Below are 21,923 nucleotides of genomic sequence, written 5' to 3' on the forward strand. Positions count from 1 at the left end.
TCTACCTTTAGGACTTGTGTGAAAATCTGATGATGTTTTTGGTCATATTTATGCAGAAATATAGAAAATTCTAAAGGGCTCACAAACTTTCAAGCACCACTGTATATTATGAGTAGAGAAAAACAAAATGGCGGAGCATGTTGTTGAACCAAATGAGGGTGAAATAAAAACTCTACCCAAAAAACAAACCCCAGAAATGATTGTCAGACATTTTGTATAAAGTTTATTTATGGAATTTACAAAAAAGAATGCTCTGCTTTTCAAAATCCAGTGAATGTGGATAGAATAAGACAGTCATTCCACTCAATCCCGTTGTACATAGCTTATAGCCAACTTGGCCCTACACGCCTCATCAGCTATCAGCTCATGTATGATTCAATTTCATGGAATAACTGTTACACAAGTTAAAACCCTTGAATTAAAGCTGAAAGTTTCCACTTCAATTGCATCTTGATTGCTTCCTTTCAAATCCATTGTGGTGGTGTACAGAGGCAAAAATCACAAAACCGACACTGTCCAAATACTTATGAACCCAACTGTGTATATTAAAGTATGCTTCTACACCATTTAATTATTAAAATTCACATTAAAATGTAAAAAAAAAAAAATTCAACTTGCTGCACATCCACAAAGGGCCAGTGTCGCTGCAGACTTTCTTTCCAGGCCAATAAGAGGCACACTTCAGTTGTTTTGACTCCATGTAGAACTGATTAAACAAGTGGAATCAGGTGAAGCTCCTCCTTAGTTGAAATGGAATTTCTGGATAAGATTGAAGGCTCCTGGTTTAAGCAAAATCAATATAACAAGGCACATCTGGGCAACAAGAAATGCATTCCAATATTTTTGACCCCTTGAAAAACGGGTGAGCTCAAACAAAACGTGCCATTTTTCAAGTTAACGTATCGCGCTGTATATATACACATCAGGAAATGAAAGCTGAAATTCTGATCCATTGTCTCATGTTCATCTTTTGAAATCAACATAAATTCTTCAGTGTGCAGCAAAAACAAAAGAATTAGCCTTGCCGTTCCAATACCTTTGGAGGGGCCTGTATGATTACTGTAAACTAGAAATGTCTGATGTAAATGAATGCATCCAGTTGAGCAATAAAAAAAAACCCACATATGAAGGCTCGCATACATTTTTTTTTGGGCATATATTTAAATCAAGTAGTTTTTACACATGTATATCCTTTATACTTTACTGAAGACAGCAGGTATTCACTTGCAATCTGTTGACCCCGAGGCATTTATACTGCCAAAGATATTTTGCAATAATTAATTAGACCCAACATGATTACCAGTTTAAAAAAAAAATTACATCTCATATGCATATAATGAGTTAACCCCTTCCTTGCTTATATATATATATACAGTATATGAAACCCTTATTAACAAAACATGAAAGCATGAAGAGCAATGTAATATGAGCGCCACCAAAAAAGGACAAGCATATTAGTAACTTTACCCCAATATGGGTCTCCCAGGAAACAGGTAATATGCTTACATTAATTTAATGTTTCATTCAAATGCTACTGCATTCTTGATAACCCTCAGGATGGGTAACAAGTGTACACTGTCTTTGCCCTACCCTGAAGAGGCAAATGAAGGGATAGTGGTCACTTCTAACAGACTGGATGCAACCGTTAAACGAGACGTAGAGCTGCTGTCGTCTGTATGCTTGAGTTCTGGTGCAGGGGCATATGGAGAAATTTATATAACTGGTTTCTTTCAAATCCTCCGTCGCCTCAAAAGAAAAACAGAAAAGTCAAAAGTTGCACGATGAACAGGCACGATTGCGAAGCTGGAGTGTGAGAAAAGTTCACAAGTTACTACAACACATCTAAATCATCCTCCTTCGTTTATTTGCTGAGCCTCCTTTTGCAGCCCTTCCATTAACTGCAGTGGCTCTTTGCCTTAGCTGCCTGGGTCCAAAGAAATCAGGGCTGGATAAAGCCTCTTCTATGACCACTTCAGACCTTCCCCTTTTTTTTCTCACTTTCACCGCGGCTGCAGAGGCTTGTTCATCCTTTTCCAACTTGGACATGGTGTTATTCTGGACATCGCTCTCAGTGAGTGCTGAGGATGGAGTTGGGTCATCTGTGTTCGCGTGCTCGGACACTAACGTTTTCTCCGTCCCATCGGAGACTTTTGTTGCATCGCATTTTTCCAGTCCTTTGTCATCGTCTTGCAGTTCTAAAACAGCACCATCCGATAACGGTTCGGCGTTCGAGACTTCAGTGGAACTTTGTTGAGATGGCCTTGCGTCACGTGCGAGTTTTACAGACTCAGTCTTGCTGAAGGACTGCAACACAATCTTCGGCAGTGACCGCTTTTCTGCAAAGGCAGACAAATAACTGAAAGTCAGTATGAGGTCATCTCATTGTCATTCATCTGCAGATATGTTCAAAACTGCCTTTTGGAAAGGCAGCATGAGGAAAAATCAGGTCCGACAGCACTCAAGTGTTACTCTAAACATTTGATCTATACTAGATATTCCATTAGTGCATTAAGAGAAAAAGAAAACTAATGATTAAAACAGTAAACTGGAAAAAAAAAAAGTCACTGCTGATTCAACATAACCAAGAGTATATACTGTACACTACCCTGGTTAGTAACAGTATAAGGCAGGTTCATATCCTGCGACACATCCATATTCTCAAACAATTTGGATAGCTTGCGAAATTAAACGTAGACTGCCTTTCAAATTTTTCAAGCGTAGGTCATAAAAAGATTTTTCCCGACGCCCAATTATTTTTGTTTAGTGGATTGAAAGCTACTGAATTTGAATCACAGACTTCCAATTTCATTAGTTTTTTTTTTAATAGAACAATTAATGAATTTAGGGCCATGTGGCCTGAAATTCACCGCTATTTTTTCTTGCTTCACCATGACGCAATACAAGATACTACGTCAGGGGTTTTCTAAGGTGGTGTTTACATTAGACCGTATCCGTCTCGTTTTCGTCGCGGATGCACTGTCCGTGCACATTAAAACGCCGGGAAACGACTCCACAGGCGGAACAACTTGAATCCGCCAGGGCCCACGTATTCAACCCAGTTCGTATCTGATCCGGTGCTGTGTAAACATTGAGGAACGAGGAAACGCAGTGCTGAGCTCTAGCTGACGTCGTCATTGGACAACGTCACTGTGACATCCACCTTCCTGATTCGCTGGCGTTGGGATCACACACACAGCGGCTCAGTCCTGAATCACTGCTCGTGCGCTTCACTCGCGTGCTCTGTGAGCTGCGCAGGGCCGGAGTGCGCACCCTCCAGAGGGCACTCGCTGTTCAGGGCGGAGTGATTTGGAGCGCAGGAGGAAGCGCTGAGCCGCACTGAGGTTTATTTACACATTTCAACTTATTTACCTCCTTCAGGCGCTTAAACTCAGTGAGAACATGAACATCACAGCCAGGTGTGTTTATCTGCTGGAGAAGGTGTTCGCTTGCCATCCTTCCACTTGCAAGTGGTGAGTGACTTGCGCATGCCCGATATGCACTGGGATCATGTGCCGTGCCGTCTAATTAGTCATGTGAATAGCGTATCCGTGTATTGGCGTTGCTGTGTGCACGTGAATCGTGTACTGGCATTGCTGTGTGCACGCGAATCGTTTTAAAAACGTTAATCTGATGATCCGCTGATACGGTCTAATGTAAACACCACCTAAGTGTGGGAGAGTCAGCCCCCCCTCAGAGAGCAAATAAACAACAGCGCCCCCCCCTTACAATTTTTGTTACTATACTTAATGTTCCATTCGTATTTTTAAAAAATGGCTGTTGTACACATTTTTTTTCTTTTACACATTTTAAACATCTGTGCTTTTTGAAAACATTTTTTTAGACATTTAAAACATCTGTGCTTTTTTTTTTTTTTAAACATCTTGTTTTACACATTTTAAACATCTCATAGCATCGTTAGCTAGCACCTCTTGGCAGACAACACACTGTGGCAGTGGAGCATCTTCAGATCCAGTCCATGAAAATCCAAACTTTAAATAATCGTGGTCATACTTCCTTCTTTTTTTTTTTTTTTTGCTTGGCCCAGACTCTGTCTCCTCACTCACTGTAGCTTTAGGTACTAAAAATCTTTCCATTTTGTCTCTGGCAAAGGCTAGCTGAAGTTCGCTAAATGTCCGCAATAGTAACTTATTCTGGTTTATTCTTCCTCACATTGCGCCCCCCCTGAAGAACTCTGGCGCCCCCTAGGGGAGGTGCGCCCCACACTTTGAAAAGCCCTGTACTACGTCATGCATCAGGTGGTGGGCTTTCCCCATGTGCGCAAGGCATAGTGGGATACAAATTTGAAACAGGAGAGAAAAATCGAGGATGCGAATGAAACTGGAAAGACCGACTACAGTAACAAAAAGCGAGAAGAAAAGACACGCAGGCACAAACTAATAAATATCAGCAGTCAGCAAGCACCTCGGTGTGATCAGCTGTTCGTTTAAAGGGGTACCAAATATAATATATACAGTTGCTGATGTGACAAAGTAACGTATTCTTAAATATTCTATCAAATTTATATACTAGAAAACAACGAAATATCTTGGTAATTGTAAATATAATACTTTATACGCTAAACCGCACAAGTCACCATTTTTAAAAGACCATGACGTCAGCGCTACCCACTGCACTAGGAGAGAAGCGTGTAATCATGGCGTCAGGCGCATCAAGTGAAAGTGACAGCTCTGTCGAATCATACGAAGAGATCCTGCAAAAGACACGTCTGGAGGATCGTTATGCTTTCCATCAGTCCTGTTATTACACCCGAAAGCAACACACTGTGGCATTGCGGAGCCGATCACTTACAATTCATCCTACTTTCCAATTCACACGTGCTAGTCCCAACCTCAATGAACCAACACAACTGGGCACATACATGCGTCATGAGTGTTACGCAGAGAAAATGAACGTGCATTCTGATTGGATAAAATTAATATCATGGCGGGCTGTTCAAACTGCGGAAATAGTTTGCTCGAGCTACTTTCAAAACACTATAACTTTCCAACCTTAGAACAAAAAAACTTTTCTAAGTCTTGAATAAGGTTCGTTAATGTGTGTTTTATTGTTATATTTACTCTATATATTGCCCTCTGTTCCCCTTTAACCTCCTAAGACCCAAGCTGTTTTTTTTACATGCATTTTTTATTTCTTTTTACTATTTGGGCTTATTAGAACCTGATTAGAATAAAAACTAAGCATCATCTTTGATAAGATGTACTTTTTGAGAAAAAGTATGTCCACATATGTGGATTCTTGTTCTGAATTTCTAAAAAGTGCTGTCCACGTATGTGACCGCTAGGCCCTAGGAGGTTAAGGTAGTATCTCACTGGGCTGCGACAGCCCGTGACTAGTTGGAGACACAACAATAGCGATAAAATATGCAAATTAGCGACAATTTTCACTTGGAATCACACTGAATTGATATTAGCATATTTTACCGTAATTCCTGTGTCTCCAACTAGTCGCAGGCTGTCGCAGCCCAGCTTTCCCTCGGCAGGCAGGGAAATAGAGGAAGCCTCACGGAAACTGACTTGAGAAGGGTTCGCGACGGCTTTGCGACACCAGCGACGCATTTGCAGCGATTTTGAGAGAAATTTTGTCGCACAAATTTTTTGAACATGTTCAAAATTTCAGCGATGAAGGAGCGACACTTTGCGACTCATGCGAGGAAATTGAGAAGCCCCGCGAATGTTTCAAGACACTTTTGAAACTCTCTCACGAACGATGTTCGCAATTTGTCGCAAGCTGTCGCAGCCCAGTGAGATACTGGGTTTAGCGACAGAATGATGGAACTGTCAGTGCACGGTCAAGGTAAACCTGTAGATGGCAGTAATGTGGATGCCAGCTGCTGTAAAACTCAAAAGACGAAGAAGAAGAAGCTGAAAGTAAACCTGTGCATGTGCACATGGACTTCCTCTGTCTGCTTGATTGTGCGAAACGAGTGATCTCATGCACATTATTTGCTCGGGAATCCCCTCAAATTAAATGACTTACCAGCCACAGAATGATCTGGGTTTTTAAGATATAATAACAGAAATAAACCTACATCAAAACGACCAAATTTCAGGAGACCGATTTTATGAACTCGGAAGGCCGTCTAGCTTTAAGAGCATGTTTAACTGTTTAAAAAAAAAAAAAAAAAGATAGTAGATATCACTGGAGAAACACTGCAATGTGTCGGAAAAGCGCAGGGGTCTTATTGATCAAAGCATGTGTAGAAAATTGCCATTTACCTTATGTCCATAGCCACCTGTATTGAGGTTTTTCACCCACGTGACCAAGTCATGTGAGGCTGCCATTTTGGACGTCACGGCTCGAATCAGTTTGAATGCGAGGAAGGCGACAAACGAAAAATATAAAAGAAAAAGGAGCGAGATGCAGAAAACACCTTCACTATCCAGCGACGTAGGGCATTTACAGGGCGAGCAGAGGGAGAGGTATTTGCAAAAATTGAGGTTAGCAGGCTTAGAGAACGACGTTTACCTGCTTCCACCAGGATTGTTCACTGACAGTTAAGGTTTGTTCACATTTTCATTTACTTTCGGTCCTCAGGATAAACAAAATGTCATTAAAATAACTTCTTAGTCTGTTGAGACATGGCCCGTTATAAGTTTTTCCTTTACTGTATTTACTAGTTTACTGAGCTAGCGCACTCCGGGGCAAGCTGGCTAGCGTGCTCCGGCGCCGGAGCACGCTAGCCAGCCTGCCCCGGAGCGCGCTAGCTCAGTAAACTAGTAAATACAGTAAAGGAAAAACTTGAGACTGAAAGGTTTTAACACTCATCCAAATGACTGAATGTAAACGTTGCTACAGTAACATACTAGCTACTATGTTGACATTAGCTAGCTTGACATTCAAAATGGCGGACACCGGGGTGTCACGTGACCCTGTGACGTCAGGTGAAAAACATCAATACAATGGAAATTGATAAGTCTGACATATCAATAGTTCTGTCCATGCATGCTCTCTCACATACAAGAAAAAAAACAAAACAAAACCCAAATCCCCATATTTGGTCAACAACTTCTATTAAAAAGGAGATTTTTTTTTTTTTAAATGGTGTGCAATCGATTTGGAAAACCTGTGATATCATGAAACCTCCTCGTTACTGTTGTCTTTTCCGCTGCTGTATTTGGAAATGTAATGCATTGTGGCATGAGTGTTATAAAAGCATGTAAAGCACGTCATTGTTCAAGCTCATGGAACACGTAAAACCTGTCTCCAATCTTGTAGAAACGTCCCTGTGGCTTAAAAAAAATAATAAAATCTCTAGCGTAGAAAGGACCTGAGTACACACAAGGATGTGAGAGAGATGCTTGAGAGTCCCTAAAAAAATTCCTTGTACAAATCAATTTTTAAGACGTCTTTTATGATTTTACTTTACATTACATCAGACACCTACTGTACCTTGATGTGAGCACCACAGTAAACAATTACTCTGCAAATTGCGCCAACGTGAACGACTAAATGGAACGGGAGCTCCTCAATCATTTCACCCATTTTTACCAATGGCAGGGATGTGATTTGGGGCTGGTGAAATTATCTGAAAGTTTTACCCGGGGGTCTGGGGGCCGCAGGCCCCCAGCTGGTCCAGGGCAGCGGCCTGGTGGGGGGACAAGGGGGGAAGCCCCCTGAAGCTCCTGGGTTCTGGGGTTTTCTGACTTAAAAATTGTACTAAAATGGCAAGCAAACACACAAGAAAAAAAAACTTGTCATGATTAACAAATTCAAGCCAATTTAATGGTCAACATGCAACTCTCACACACACACACACTCGCACACACTCTCACACACACACACACACTCTCACACACACACTCACCCCCCCCCCCAAAGAACCAGCGCGAGCAGGGCCCGCTAGCCCCGCGCCTTGTGACGTAATTCGCTCCGAGGTGAGCCGCGGTTTTTCTCCAACCATTCCCAGCGGAACTTTTTTTTTCACTATTCTGTCGATTTCTTTAACTTGATTTGCATCTTTACGCTCGATCACGGAGGCTGCCATCTTTCAACTCTTTGTTTGAAGCGAGCTTACGTACAGATATCTAACAAGCGCGTTCATTGGTTGTTACAGAGCGATGAGCCAATCACGTACCTCGTTTCATCTCGTTGACGTAATTACTTACGCAATTACGTCACTGAGATGAAACGAGGTACGTGATTGGCTCATCGCTCTGTAACAACCAATAAACACGCTTGTTAGATATCTGTACGTAAGCTCGCTTCAAACAAAGAGTTGAAAGATGGCAGCCTCCATGATCGAGCGTAAAGATGCAAATCTGAGGCTGCCATCTTTCAAACAAAGTCGGAACGAATAGGATACGAATGTGGATGAGGGCAAAATCGGAAAAATTTTTTTCTTCAAGTTTTGAGGTGAAAAAAGCGGAATTCCACGAATTCGCGGAAAAATCACATCCCTGCAATGGGATTTTAAGCACGCGCTTGTTCAGCAGTCGTTCTAAATAGATGCACAATCTCATGCATAAGAATAACTTGATACTTCACATTCCATGCATAGATGTACACATGAGCAGTTGGCACACAAAACTAGGAGTACACACAGTTGAAAAACGAGACATGTGGTTCTTCTTCTTCATGCCAGGGTGCAAGGCATACTGAAAACAGCAGAACACACACACATTAAGGTCTCCGACACGTACCTGTTGGCTTGGGCTCTGGTAAGACACTTTTCTGCTGAGGGCTTTTGTGAACTGGAGGGAGACAAGTGGGGTTCTGTGCAATAAGTGTCCGCAGTAGGTCCTCTAAAATATTTCATAGAGAAAAATATACTTTTGAAGACGACTACTGAGGTTGCTAAACTAGTAGTATTGCTGCAAGACAATCTATGAATGGACAAGTCATTTAAGAAAGACTAAGCACTTTTACTTTTTACTAAGCACTTGCTTGGTATAGTAATGAAGGCAGTGTAGTATATATTCTACGTGTCGCCAACGAACAGCAATATAATTTGTACATTGTATGTCGTTTATTTTTACTGCCGTTATTGCTTTTAGCTCTGGCATGGAATCATTTCCATATTACAGAACATTACGGTGAAAATGAAATCGGTGGCATTAAAAAGCAGGCAGTATGACAAGACGGATTTTGAAATGATCACAAGTAAACTATATTATAAATCAAACTATATTCAGACACTAGCATAGTGTCTCAGGAAATGTGAAAAATCTACCTCAAGTTTGATTTATATTTAGTATAAATATGGATATGATTATAGGAAATCGTGCGCCCTGATTGGTCGAGAGATTAGGATTAGTTCTCGAATAATCAACTCCAGAGACTCGGCAAAATGGTGGTCAATCGCTTTGTCACCGCAAGTGAGGAAGAATTACAAATTGTGAAAGAAAATGCTGTTCCTAAAAGCACTAAAGACGCTACGAAGTTTAGTCTAAAACTACAGTGGTGCTTGAAAGTTTGTGAACCCTTTAGAATTTTCTATATTTCTGCATAAATATGACCTAAAACATCATCAGATTTTCACACAAGTCCGAAAAGTAGATAAAGAGAACCCAGTTAAACAAATGAGACAAAAAATATTATATATTTGGTCATTCATTTATTGAGGAAAATGATACAATATTACATATCTGTGAGTGGCAAAAGTATGTGAACCTCTAGGATTAGCAGTTAATTTGAAGGTGAAATTAGAGTCAGGTGTTTTCAATCAATGGGATGACAATCAGGTGTGAGTGGGCACCCTGTGTTATTTAAAGAACAGGGATCTATCAAAGTCTGATCTTCACAACACGTTTGTGGAAGTGTATCATGGCACGAACAAAGGAGATTTCTGAGGACCTCAGAAAAAGCGTTGTTGATGCTCATCAGGCTGGAAAAGGTTACAAAACCATCTCTAAAGAGTTTGGACTCCACCAATCCACAGTCTGACAGATTGTGTACAAATGGAGGAAATTCAAGACCATCGTTACCCTCCCTAGGAGTGGTCGACCAACAAAGATCACTCCAAGAGCAAGGCGTGTAATAGTCGACGAGGTCACAAAGGACCCCAGGGTAACTTCTAAGCAACTGAAGGCCTCTCTCACATTCAGTACATTTACATGCACATCCAAATCGAGCTGCTGTTGGTAACCGAGCAAAGGGTCCCAGCAGGGGTGCCAGAGAAATCCAATCCTACATGCACACAAGGAAATCGAGCTATTGTGTGAGGTACATTGTGCACCCGAGCCACAGGTGGCGCTACACGCCCCGTTGTGTTGGTACACTTCCAGTTGTCGTCATGAAGAAGAGCTATTCAAGAGCAGTGTTGCCAGATACTGCTGACATTTTCCAGCCCAAAATATGTTCAAAACCCGCCAAAATGCACTTAAAACCGCCCAATCTGGCAACACTGTTCAAGAGTATAAACAAAGTTATCAGTTCCGTGTTCACAAGAAGAGTGTTTGTAGTTTGTATGTACGAACAGAAGTGTTCCTAATAAAATGGCCACTAAGTTGAAGTTGATCTGTAATGGTGAACATATTAACTGTTAGCCTGCTAACATGCTAATAACTTACCAACTAATTGGAAATGGGTGCGTACATGCCCAGACACAAGTGTTCCTAATAAAGTGGCGGCTAAGGTGAAGTGTCATGCCGACCGAGGCTGTTTTTTTTTTTTTTCGACCGAGGCTGTTGTGTTTCCCGCTTGTGGTCTCGTCACTCCCGGAAGGGGCAGTGCTGAAGTAAGTAGCTCGACTACGTATCTCGATAGGGTATACATGCACTAAGTAGCTCGGCAAAAGTCGCATAATCTAGGTCGTGTAGCTCAATTGCGAGGAATCAAGTTCAGTTCAATTTCAGCCGAACTAAGGTGTTTCCATGGCATTTAGAACTTCAATTTCAGTCGAGCAACGGCAGAAATTCGCTTTTCTCCATGTGCATGTAAACGCACTGATTGGCTAATGTTAATGTTCATGAGTCCACCATCAGGAGAACACTGAACAACAATGGTGTGCATGGCAGAGTTGCAAGGAGAAAGCCACTGCTCTCCAAAAAGAACATTGCGGCTCGTCTGCAGTTTGCTAAAGATCACATGGACAAGCCAGAAGGCTACTGGAAAAATGTTTTGTGGACGGATGAGACCAAAATAGAACTTTTTGGTTTAAATGAGAAGCGTTATGTTTGGAGAAAGGAAAACCCTGCATTCCAGCATAAGAACCTTATCCCATCTGTGAAACATGGTGGTGGTCGTATCATGGTTTGGGCCTGTTTTGCTGCATCTGGGCCAGGACGGCTTGCCATCATTGATCTCATCTCATTATCTGTAGCCGCTTTATCCTGTTCTACAGGGTCGCAGGCAAGCTGGAGCCTATCCCAGCTGACTACGGGCGAAAGGCGGGGTACACCCTGGACAAGTCGCCAGGTCATCACAGGGCCGACACATAGACACAGACAACCATTCACACCTACGGTCAATTTAGAGTCACCAGTTAACCTAACCTGCATGTCTTTGGACTGTGGGGGAAACCGGAGCACCCAGAGGAAACCCACGTGGACACGGGGAGAACATGCAAACTCCACACAGAAAGGCCCTCGCCGGCCCCGGGGCTCGAACCCGGACCTTCTTGCTGTGAGGCGACAGTGCTAACCACTACACCACCGTGCCACCCGCCATCATTGATGGAACAATGAATTCTGAATTATACCAGCGAATTCTAAAGGAAAATGTCAGGACATCTGTCCATGAACTGAATCTCAAGAGAAGGTGGGTCATGCAGCAAGACAGCGACTCTAAGCACACAAGTCGTTCTACCAAAGAATGGTTAAAGAAGAATAAAGTTAATGTTTTGGAATGGCTAAGTCAAAGTCCTGACCTTAATCCAATGGAAATGTTGTGGAAGGACCTGAAGCGAGCAGTTCATGTGAGGAAACCCACCAACATCCCAGAGTTGAAGCTGTTCTGTACGGAGGAACGGGCTAAAATTCCTCCAAGCCGGTGTGCAGGACTGATCAACAGTTACCGCAAACGTTTAGTTGCAGTTATTGCTGCACAAGGGGGTCACACCAGATACTGAAACCAAAGGTTCACATACTTTTGCCACTCACAGATATGTTGTAATATATTATTTTCCTCAATAAATAAATGACCAAGTATAATATTTTTGTCTCATTTGTTTAACTGGGTTCTCTTTATCTACTTTTAGGACTCGTGTGAAAATCTGATGTTTTAGGTCACATTTCTGCAGAAATATAGAAAATTTGAAAGGGTTCACGAACTTTCCAGCACCACTGTATTTAAGGGTAAGGTGGAATTGTGATTTATTTTATCTATTTCAAAACAAAGTATTTTATCTCACTCGGCGCAGATAAGTGACAAGTCTGCACGCAGTAAATTTGCATGCTGCTTTTGAAGATTGAAATAAATGTTTTTAATAAGATTTTTTTGAATAAAATCATCTGTGTATTTATCCTAAAACAATTATCCACCTCAGGCTCAGTGAATATGGTTGAATAATAACCTCGACTTTGTCTTGGCTATTATTCACCAATATTCACCTTGCCTTCGGCAAATCATTGTTAATAAATTATATAATAAATTTGTGTACAAGTTAAATAAATTATATATAATAAAAAGAAAAAAAGGTTACAGTATTTAATACAATCTTAAACTACCTTACTAAAACAGTAAGTCCTACAGGTTATTTAGCAAATAAGACTTCAACAAATTCTACTCTGGATTTACCTGTTTTAACCGAGGGCAAGGGTCCACTCACAGTGTAGCTGCATGGCGTATTAGGACTTAAATGCGAGTCTAAACTCTCATCAGCTGCCTCTGTAAAAATCCCATGGGCATCGTGAGGGTCACAAAATACATCATAAGTATAATAAAATGATCATTTTTAAAATAATTTTACCATCGCAAGGGCTGAAATAATGACTGCAATGATAGAACTATTTTACTCATAAGTGAACTCATGATTTTGTTTCTAAAATGGCTGAGTAATTTAAATAAGCAGTTTTATTGCACTTTCATTTTAAGCTGGAAGCAGTCATTTCTTTTAGTCTGTACATTATACACCTACGGTCAGCTTCAAGACTGTTAGCACCCTTAGTAAAGGCAGGTTAAAAATAAGGTTTGGAGTTGTTTGGGTTTTTGCCGACACCGGTGCTAAAATGAAACTTTTTAAAATGGTACCAAGTGCCTAAACCGATACCTTTTTTTTCCCCCCAAAAGGCACAAAATGAAGGTCAAGAATATTAAAGAACAGCTTTTTTATTTCATCTCATCTCATTATCTGTAGCCGCTTTATCCTGTTCTACAGGGTCGCAGGCAAGCTGGAGCCTATCCCAGCTGACTACGGGCGAAAGGCGGGGTACACCCTGGACAAGTCGCCAGGTCATCACAGGGCTGACACATAGACACAGACAACCATTCACACTCACATTCGCACCTACGGTCAATTTAGAGTCACCAGTTAACCTAACCTGCATGTCTTTGGATTGTGGGGGAAACCGGAGCACCCGGAGGAAACCCACGCGGACACGGGGAGAACATGCAAACTCCGCACAGAAAGGCCCTCGCCGGCCACGGGGCTCGAATCCGGACCTTCTTGCTGTGAGGCGACAGCGCTAACCACTACACCACCGTGCCGTCCCGCTTTTTTATTTCTAAGACAAATTTGAACTTTAAATTGAACTTAACACCTTAAACACAAAAACACTTGAGTTCACATAAATTCACATCACCAATAAAAACCTAACCCAACTACAATAATTTCACTACAGAACAGTTTCAGTAACAATAACAGCAAAACACATTTTCTGAATTCTTCATATTCTACAAACTCCAGTTTCTAACTTCAGCAATTTTCTTGCAGAAATATCACATAGTATTTGCTTATTCTGGCAAAATGTAATGTTAAGGGCGTGGCGTCCATATCACGCTTTTCTCTGGCAGAAAAGTGCTGGCAAGGTGCTTCCCACACAATATTTCAATCGACACCTCAGGCATTTAAAGTGGCACTGAAATCTATGCTGCGGTCGTACAGGAACCGGACGGGTTTTGGTATTCAACCTTAGTTTTAGAAGGCTGTTTAAATATCTCGCACTGAAATCTGAACTAGGAGAGAGATTTAACCTTTAACTGAAATCTTGAACAAAACCACATTAGAATTATTGGCCTGCATTTAGTACATCATTATTTCCCTTTGCCAATATAACAGCAAACTTTTTCCCCTCCTACAGTGGATATAAAAAGTGTACACACCCCATTAAAATGATAGGTTTCTCTGATGTAAAAAAAATAAAATAAAATAATGAGACCACGATAAATAATTTCAAAACTTTTCTTTCTCACCTTTAATGTGACCTATAACCTGTACAATTCAATTGCAAAAAACAAATCTGTTAGGGGGGAAAAAACATGAAAAATAAAAAAATAAATGTACAATAAGCTGGTTGCGTAAGTGTGCACACACTTAAACTAATACTTTGTTGAAGCACCTTTTGATTCAAGTACAGCATTCAGTCTTTTTGGGTTCACACCCGCCATCAGCTAAAATGACTCTGATTAACCCCAAATAAAGTTCAGACATTTACCGAGCTGCATCCTCCAGCAAAAGCCAGGGTTCACCGAGAGCTTACAAAGCATCAAAGGGATCTCATTGTTGAAAGGTATCAGTCAGGAGAAGGGGACAAAAACATTTCCACGGCATTAGATATACCATGGAGCACAGTGAAGACAGTCATCAAGAAGTGGAGAAAATATGGGACAACAGTGAGATTACCGAGAATTGGACATCCCTCCAAAATTGATGAAAAGGCAAGACGAAAACTGGTCAGGGAGGCTGTCAAGAGGCCTACAGCAACACTGAAGGAGCTGCAGGAATTTCTGGCAAGTACTGGTTGTGTACTACATGTGACAACAATCTCCCGTATTCTCCATATGTCTGGACTATGAGGTAGGGTCAAAGAAAAACATCCAGGCTGGGCTAAATTTTTTTTTTTTTTGGGGGGGACCCATCAACTCTCCCAAAAGCATGTGGGAAAATGTGTTATGGTCTGATGAAACCAAGGTTGAACTTTTTGGCCACAATTCCAAAAGGTATGTTTGGCGCAAAAACAACACTGCGCATCACCAAAAGAACCCCATACCCACGGTGAAGCATGGTGGTGGCAGCGTCATGTTTTGGTGTTGTTTTTCTTCAGCTGGAACAGGGGCTTTAGTCAAGGTGGAGGGAATTATGAACGGTTCTAAATACCACTCAATTTTGGCCCAAAACCTGCAGGTGTCTGCTAGAAAGCTGAAGCTGAATTTCATCTTTCAGCATGACAATGACACCCCCCCCCAAAAAAAAGTTTTGGAACAGCCCAGCCAGAGCCCAGACCTAAATCCAACTGAAAATCTGTGGGGTGACCTGAAGAGGGCTGTGCACAAGAGACGCCCTCGCAATCTGACCGATTTGGAACGCTTTTGCAAGGAAGAGTGAGCAAATACTGCCAAGTCTAGATGTGGCAGGCTGATGGACTCCAACCCAAAAAGACTGAATGCTGCAATTAAATCAAAAGGTGCTTCAACAAAGTATTAGTTTAAGGGTGTGTACACTTATGCAACCAGCTTATTGTACGTTTATTTTTTCCCCCTTAACAGACTTGTTTGTTTTTCAATTGGATTGTACAGGTTATAGGTCACATTAAAGGTGGGAAAAGTTTTGACATTATTTATCGTGGACTCTTAGTTTTTTTTTTGATGTAAAAAAAAAAAATCGTTTTAATGGGGTGCGTACAATTTTAAAATTCACTGTATAATGCCTGATGAAAATGAATATAAGAGAGTAATTAAACGGAGACTCCTTGATACAAAATCTCTCAAGACCTCGAGCCCTGGAGGATCTGCTCTCATTTGTGAGTGCTTTTTTTTCGCTCAGCTCACAGGTTTTCAGTGGGATTGAGGGAAATTGACTGGAATTGCCACAGCAAAAGCTTGATTCTGTGGACATGGGACCATTTCTGTGAGAATTTGGCTCAATCTTGGAGGTCACTGGAACTGCAATCCAACCACGAACCAGGTGCAACTTCTTGGCAGAGGCAGCCAGATATGATTTTTATTTAAAATCTCCTGGTACATTGTGGAGTCCATGACACAATGTTCTCAGGCCTTTTAGAGAGGAGGGGGTGGGAACCCCTAGCCTGGGCCCGCCCATCCTAAGCGTGACGCAACACGAGGGCCTGTTGCGAGCTTAGTCTGGCCAGGCAAGCTATCTCCAGCTCTTCCAAGCTCCCGAAAAAATCGGGAACCAATCAACTTTGAGCATCTCCAACGGCCCTGGGTAGAGGCGTGTTCAAGGCAGTGACGTAGTAGAACTGCAACCGGAAGCCACAGATTGTTTACAGAATCATGCTGTATTGAAAGCATTCAACGGGAAGTTCTCATTGAAAACGGAGCAAAGAGCAGCCCTGGAGGTATTTATTGAAAGGAAGGACGTTTTCGCCCTGCTCCCAACCGGCTTCGGTAAGAGTTTAATCTACCAGTTAGCCCCGCTAGTAGCCAAATCAGTGGGGCTCAGCGAGAATCCTATCGTCGCGTCACATACGTCAGAGGAAAGAGTGATGTGATTGGTTTAAGCTTCGTCACAGCCTTTTCTGGCTTCGACCAGTAGCAAACTGAGGCATTTCAGGGAGGCGGGTCAACCACGGGCTCTGGGAAACGGTTGGGCTTAATATCTTTGCCAGACCAAATGCTCGTAGAGCTTTGAAGTCGCGTTAGCCAGACTAGGGAACCCCACACCTCACAACATTACAGATCCCCCACCATGCTTAACAATGGGATCAGGTAATTATCTGTATAGATCATCTACATTTTATGCTAAACCCACTGTTTTATCTTATCTGACCATAGAACCCTTTTCCAGTCCAAGTGCTTATGTTTGTAGATAGATCCATAAAAGCAAAGGTATTGTTCTTCCTTCCAAATAGTTTGCTGGCCTGCAGATAGCAGTTAATTGTAGATTTAGAGATTTTCAACCACAAAAACGTGTCCATCTTTGCCAAAAATTTACAACCATGATCCCTGGAGACATTGTGCCTCTTGAACCATCCTCCTCACTGTGTGTGTATTGGGGGGGAGGGGGTACGGGGATACATTTGCGCCTACTTCCTGGCAGATTAATTACAGCTCTGTTTATTTTAAACTTCTTAATTATTGCCCTAACACCACACATGGGCATTTTCAGACATGTAATAGCCATTGCCTGATTTATAAAAGGCCAACACACCTTTGTGTTATTTGACTTGAGAGTCACACATGTTCTATTTGGGGTTCCTGAGAATACAGAGCCTCTTTAAACAGCTTAACATGTTTAATTAATTTGCTCCTTATTGATTTTTTCCTAAGTTTATGGCATTTGCTAACAATTTTTCATACATTTTCAACATTCAACAACATTATGTTCCAGACAGAAATTTATATGACTTCTGTTTCTGTTTGGGTGTTAAACGGTCAGCTTTTGAGTTTCAACTCCAATAGAAAATGTAAATTTTGAGATCGCAAACACAATTTTGCCAGGATTGCAAATGTGAAGCAATAGCAAGGCTTCGAAAGTTTTTTTTTTTTTTTTTTTGCAAATCCTTGACCCATCCTTTCTTTTTTTAAATTCCAGATTGACATGACTTTACACTCTGGCCTGCTACAAGTCAAAAAGCTAACCTCGCATCATCCTTATGTATGGTGCTGTGTGTTCACCAACCTTTAGGTGAACGCTGATCTGTTGGCAAAGAGGATGTGTCTGGTTGCATACCAAGAAACGTTTACCTTTCTTCTGTGGGTTTCAGAGTAATACTTTTCCAAATACATCTCTAGTTTAAACAAACAATAAAACTTTAAAAGTGTAAAACAATAACATTTACCCACATTACATTCAGTACAGTGTCTTGCAAAAGTATTCATCCCCCTTGGTGTTTGTCCCGTTTCATCGCATTACAAGCTGGAATTTAAATGGATTTTTGGAGGGTTAGCACCATTTGATTTACACAACATGCCGACCAGGGGCGATTCTAGCATCTGATCTTTGGGGGTGCTTAGCCCCCAGAGCTGACAGAGGCACCTGGCTTGAACGACAGTGTTTCCACGTTTATTCCGCATTTACACTAGACTTAACTAGACAAGAAGACTAGACTAGACAAGACTAGACTTATGCAATGTTTTAACAGAAGCTGACCCAATAAACTATGATATCTACACATTTACAATATTTACGTTATAGTTTAACTAAACAAGACCTACTACTGCATTTGTAATGCTGGAGCTATTCATTTTGAACAGTGGTAATTGTTAATTGCTTAACTCCAGTCCGTACCTTCACATCTCGCTATGCCAGTAATACTCAGGTGCTACTTCGAGTTCCTCATCGGCGTGGAATCCAGTTAAAAAAAACACCATGTCGTAGCAAGCACTCGCGCGGACAGGCAACCCAATCAGAGGGGACGCAAGGAGGAGAGGTATTTTACTGCTCATAGAACTATCACGTAACAGGTGAATTCAAGAACACACATGCCCGCGCACACATTCATTGCGCAGTGCGCAAGGGCACTTATTTCTGAAAATTACGTCCAAAAGCAGTGTTTTTGAGAGTGCTGAGCTAGGGGGTGCTGAGCTTGTTTTTGGGGGTGCTTGAGCACCCCCAAAAATAGGCTAAACACGCCCCTGATGCCGACAACTTTAAATGTCAAAATTGCTGTTTTATTGTGACACAAACAATAATTAACCCCGCCGACAGTAGTCGGAGGGGTTATTATTTTCACCTGCGTCAGTCTGTGTGTATCTGTCTGTCTGTCTGTGTGTCTGCAAGATATCTCAAGAACCAATGGATCGATTTGGACCAAATTTTGTACATGTGTTGCCAATCACCCAGGAAGGAAACCATTAAATTTTGGAGGTCAAAGGTCAAGGTCATGGCAGAACTTCGAAATTTTCACCCAATGTATTTTAATAGGGAAAAGGCGGGGTTTGCACTCGTTAGAGTGTCCCTGTCTAGTTAAGATTTAAGATGAAAAAAAAAAAAAGACAGACATCTGGAGTGTGCAATTACAGCTGCAAGTCTCTTGGGGTATGTCTCTATTAGCTTAGCACATCTAGCCACTGGGATTTTTGCCCATTCCTCAAGGTAAAATTGCTCCAACTCCTTCAAGTTAGATGGGTTGCGTTGGTGTACAGCAGTCTTCAAGTTATGCCACAGATTCTCAATTGGATTAAGGTCTGGGCTTTGATTAGGCCATTCCAAGACATTTAAACGTTTCCCTTTAAACCACTCCAGTGTAGCTTTAGCAGTATGTTTAGGGTCATTGTCCTGCTGGAACGTGAACCTTCATCCCAGTCTCAAACCTCTGGCCGACTCAAACAGGTTTTCCTCCAGAATTGCCCTGTATTTCATGCCATCCATCATTCCTTCAGTCCTGACCAGCTTTTCTGTCCCTGCAGATGAAAAATATCCCCACAGCATGATGCTGCCACCACCATGCTTCACTGTAGGGATGGTGTTCTCAGGGTGATGGGTTTGCACCACACATGGCATTTCCCAAGATGGCCAAAAAATTCAATTTTAATCTCATTTGACCAGAGAATCTTCTTCCATGTGTTTGGGGAGTCCACCACATGCTGTTGGGCAAACTCCAAACACGTTTTCTTAAGCAAGGGCTTTTTTTCTGGCCACTCTTCCATAAAGCCCCGCTCTGTGGAGTGTACGGCTTAAGGTGGTTCTATGGAGAGATATTCCCATCTCCACTGTGGATCTTTGCAGCACCTTGAGTGTTATCTTTGTTGCATCTCTGATTAATGCCCTCCTTGCCCAGTCTGTGAGTTTTGGTGGATGGCCTTCTCTTGTCAGGTTTGTAGTGGTGCCATATTCTTTCCATTTTGCTATAATGGATTTAATGGTGCTCTGTGGGATATTCAGAGTTTGGGATATTTATTTTTTATAACCCAACCCTGATCTGTACTTCTCCACAACTTTGTCTCTGACCTGTTTGGATGCTCCTTGTTTTTCATGTTGCTTGCTTAGTAGTGTTGCAGAGTCAGGGTCCTTCCAGAACAGGTTGATTTATACAGACATCATGCGACAGATCACGTGACACTTTACACACAAGTGGATTTTAAAATCAACTAATTATGTGACTTATGAACTGAATTGGTTGGACCAGCTCTTATTTAGGGGTTTCATAGGAAAGGGGGTGAATACCTATGCACACTCCAGATTTCAGTTTTTTTCCATCTTAATTATTGTTTGTGTCACAATAAAAAACAATTTTCACCTTTAAAAGTGGTAGGCATGTTGTGAAAATCAAATGGTGCTAACCCTCCAAAAATCCATTTTAATTCCAGCTTGTAATGCAACAAAACAGAACAAACACCTTGGGAAATAAATACTTTTGCAAGACACTGTACTTAATGTCTCTTGTAGGCTAAAAACATGCTTGTATGCCCCATCCTTTTTACCTCCACCAAGGAGGTTATGTTTTCGGTAGCGTTGGTTTGTTTGTTGGTTTGTCTGTTAGCAACATTATGGAAAAAGTTATGAATGGATTGCTCTGAAATTTTTTCCAGAGGTGTGACTGGGCACAAGTAACAATCCATTAAAATTTTGGCGGTGATCCGGATCACCTTCTGGATCCTGGATTTTTTTTTAAAGGATTCTTGGCGGAGGTCTGCGCTCTCCGAGTGCTTTTCTAGTTTAAAATATGTATTCCGTTAAAGGTGTACTGGGGGTGCATGGGCGTACTCTTGGTGCCGGTCCCAAGCCCGGATAAATTGGAGAGGGTTGCATCAGGAAAGGCATCCGGTGTAAAACCGTGCCAAATCTAACATGCGGACTGAAAAGAGAAATACCATACCGGATCGGTCGGGGCCTGGGTTAACAACGACCACCTCCGGTACTGTTGGTCAACAGGGTGCTGGTGGAAAGTGTGCTGCTGTTGCGTCAAAACGGAGAAGGAGAAAGAGAGGAGGGAGGCGTGTTAAGGCCTCTGCATGCTCTTGCGACAAGGCTTTCGCAGATAGCTTTTCGCAGACAGTTGTAATTTATTGTTGAGCGGGGGAATAGGCGTGCGCGATGTTATTCACCGGCACAACGCGGGGGGGGGGGGTGTCGAAGTCGCTAGGAGTAGTTGGTGGGTGTGGTTAGTGGAGTGTTTATCCTCCAGTTACTTATAATGACTAGAACTTTTTTTTTTTATAATGACTAGAACTGGAGTCGTATAGATGTACGTACTTCCTCAATCAACCACTCTTCATGCTGCTCCATCTTCGCTCGTGTTTTTAAAAATGCCAGTCGTGAAAACAAAAACCGGGAAAGTAGGGAAGCGGAAGTGCGTGTACAGCAGGTAGAGTGGACCAATCAGAGCCCTCTTGTCTGCGGCGCTGTCTGCGAGGCTTCTGCGGTGGTCACAATTTTTGGGAGGTGTGCGCAGAGCGTCTGCGAAGGTGGGGGGGCTACGCAGACACTGTCTGCGACACCGTCTGCGAGGACTGGGTTGTCAGCATAAATTGGCCTTTAGGAGAGAGCGTGAAAGATGGAAGGGAAGGAGCTTAGAATTGAGGGTAGGAACACTGAATGTGGGAACATTGACTGGCAGAGCGAGAGAGTTAGCAGGTACGATGGAAAGAAGGAAGCTGGACATTTTGTGTGTGCAGGAGACGAGGTGAAAGAGAAGCAAGGCCAAGAACATTGGAGATGGATGCAAGTTGTTTTAGTATGGAGTCGATGGAAAGAGAAATGGTGTTGGTATTGTTTTGAGAGGAGAGTTGGTCAGCAGTGTGATTGATGTGAAGAGGGTGTCAGATAGAGTGATAGGCATGAAGTTGGAGATTCAAGGAGTGGTAATCAATGTTGTGTGTGCGTACGCCCCACAAGTTGGATGTGAGAATGAAGAGAAGAGTCTTTCTGGGAAAAGATGGATGAAGTGGTAGAAAGTATACCG

At 42.1% G+C, this 21,923-nt stretch overlaps 1 protein-coding gene across 4 annotated transcripts in view; it reads right to left on the bottom strand.

The window, feature by feature from the left end:
• Positions 1-200: 200 nt before the first annotated feature.
• magl (MAX dimerization protein MGA-like) overlaps positions 201-21,923 on the bottom strand; it is a 124,657-nt gene continuing 102,934 nt past the window's right edge. For 3 of the 4 annotated variants that reach the window (XM_060917773.1, XM_060917774.1, XM_060917772.1), the window contains exons 23-25: positions 12,697-12,786; positions 8,661-8,762; positions 201-2,336 (exon numbers count right to left, since the gene is read on the bottom strand). In XM_060917773.1, coding sequence (XP_060773756.1) covers positions 1,843-2,336; positions 8,661-8,762; positions 12,697-12,786 — 686 coding nt within the window. In that variant the 3' untranslated portion in view covers positions 201-1,842. The remainder of the gene's footprint in view (positions 2,337-8,660; positions 8,763-12,696; positions 12,787-21,923) is intronic. The other variant, XM_060917775.1, reaches the window with a different exon arrangement.

The sequence above is a fragment of the Neoarius graeffei genome, chromosome 3 (genome assembly GCF_027579695.1).
Source record: "Neoarius graeffei isolate fNeoGra1 chromosome 3, fNeoGra1.pri, whole genome shotgun sequence".
Taxonomy (NCBI): Eukaryota; Metazoa; Chordata; class Actinopteri; order Siluriformes; family Ariidae; genus Neoarius; species Neoarius graeffei.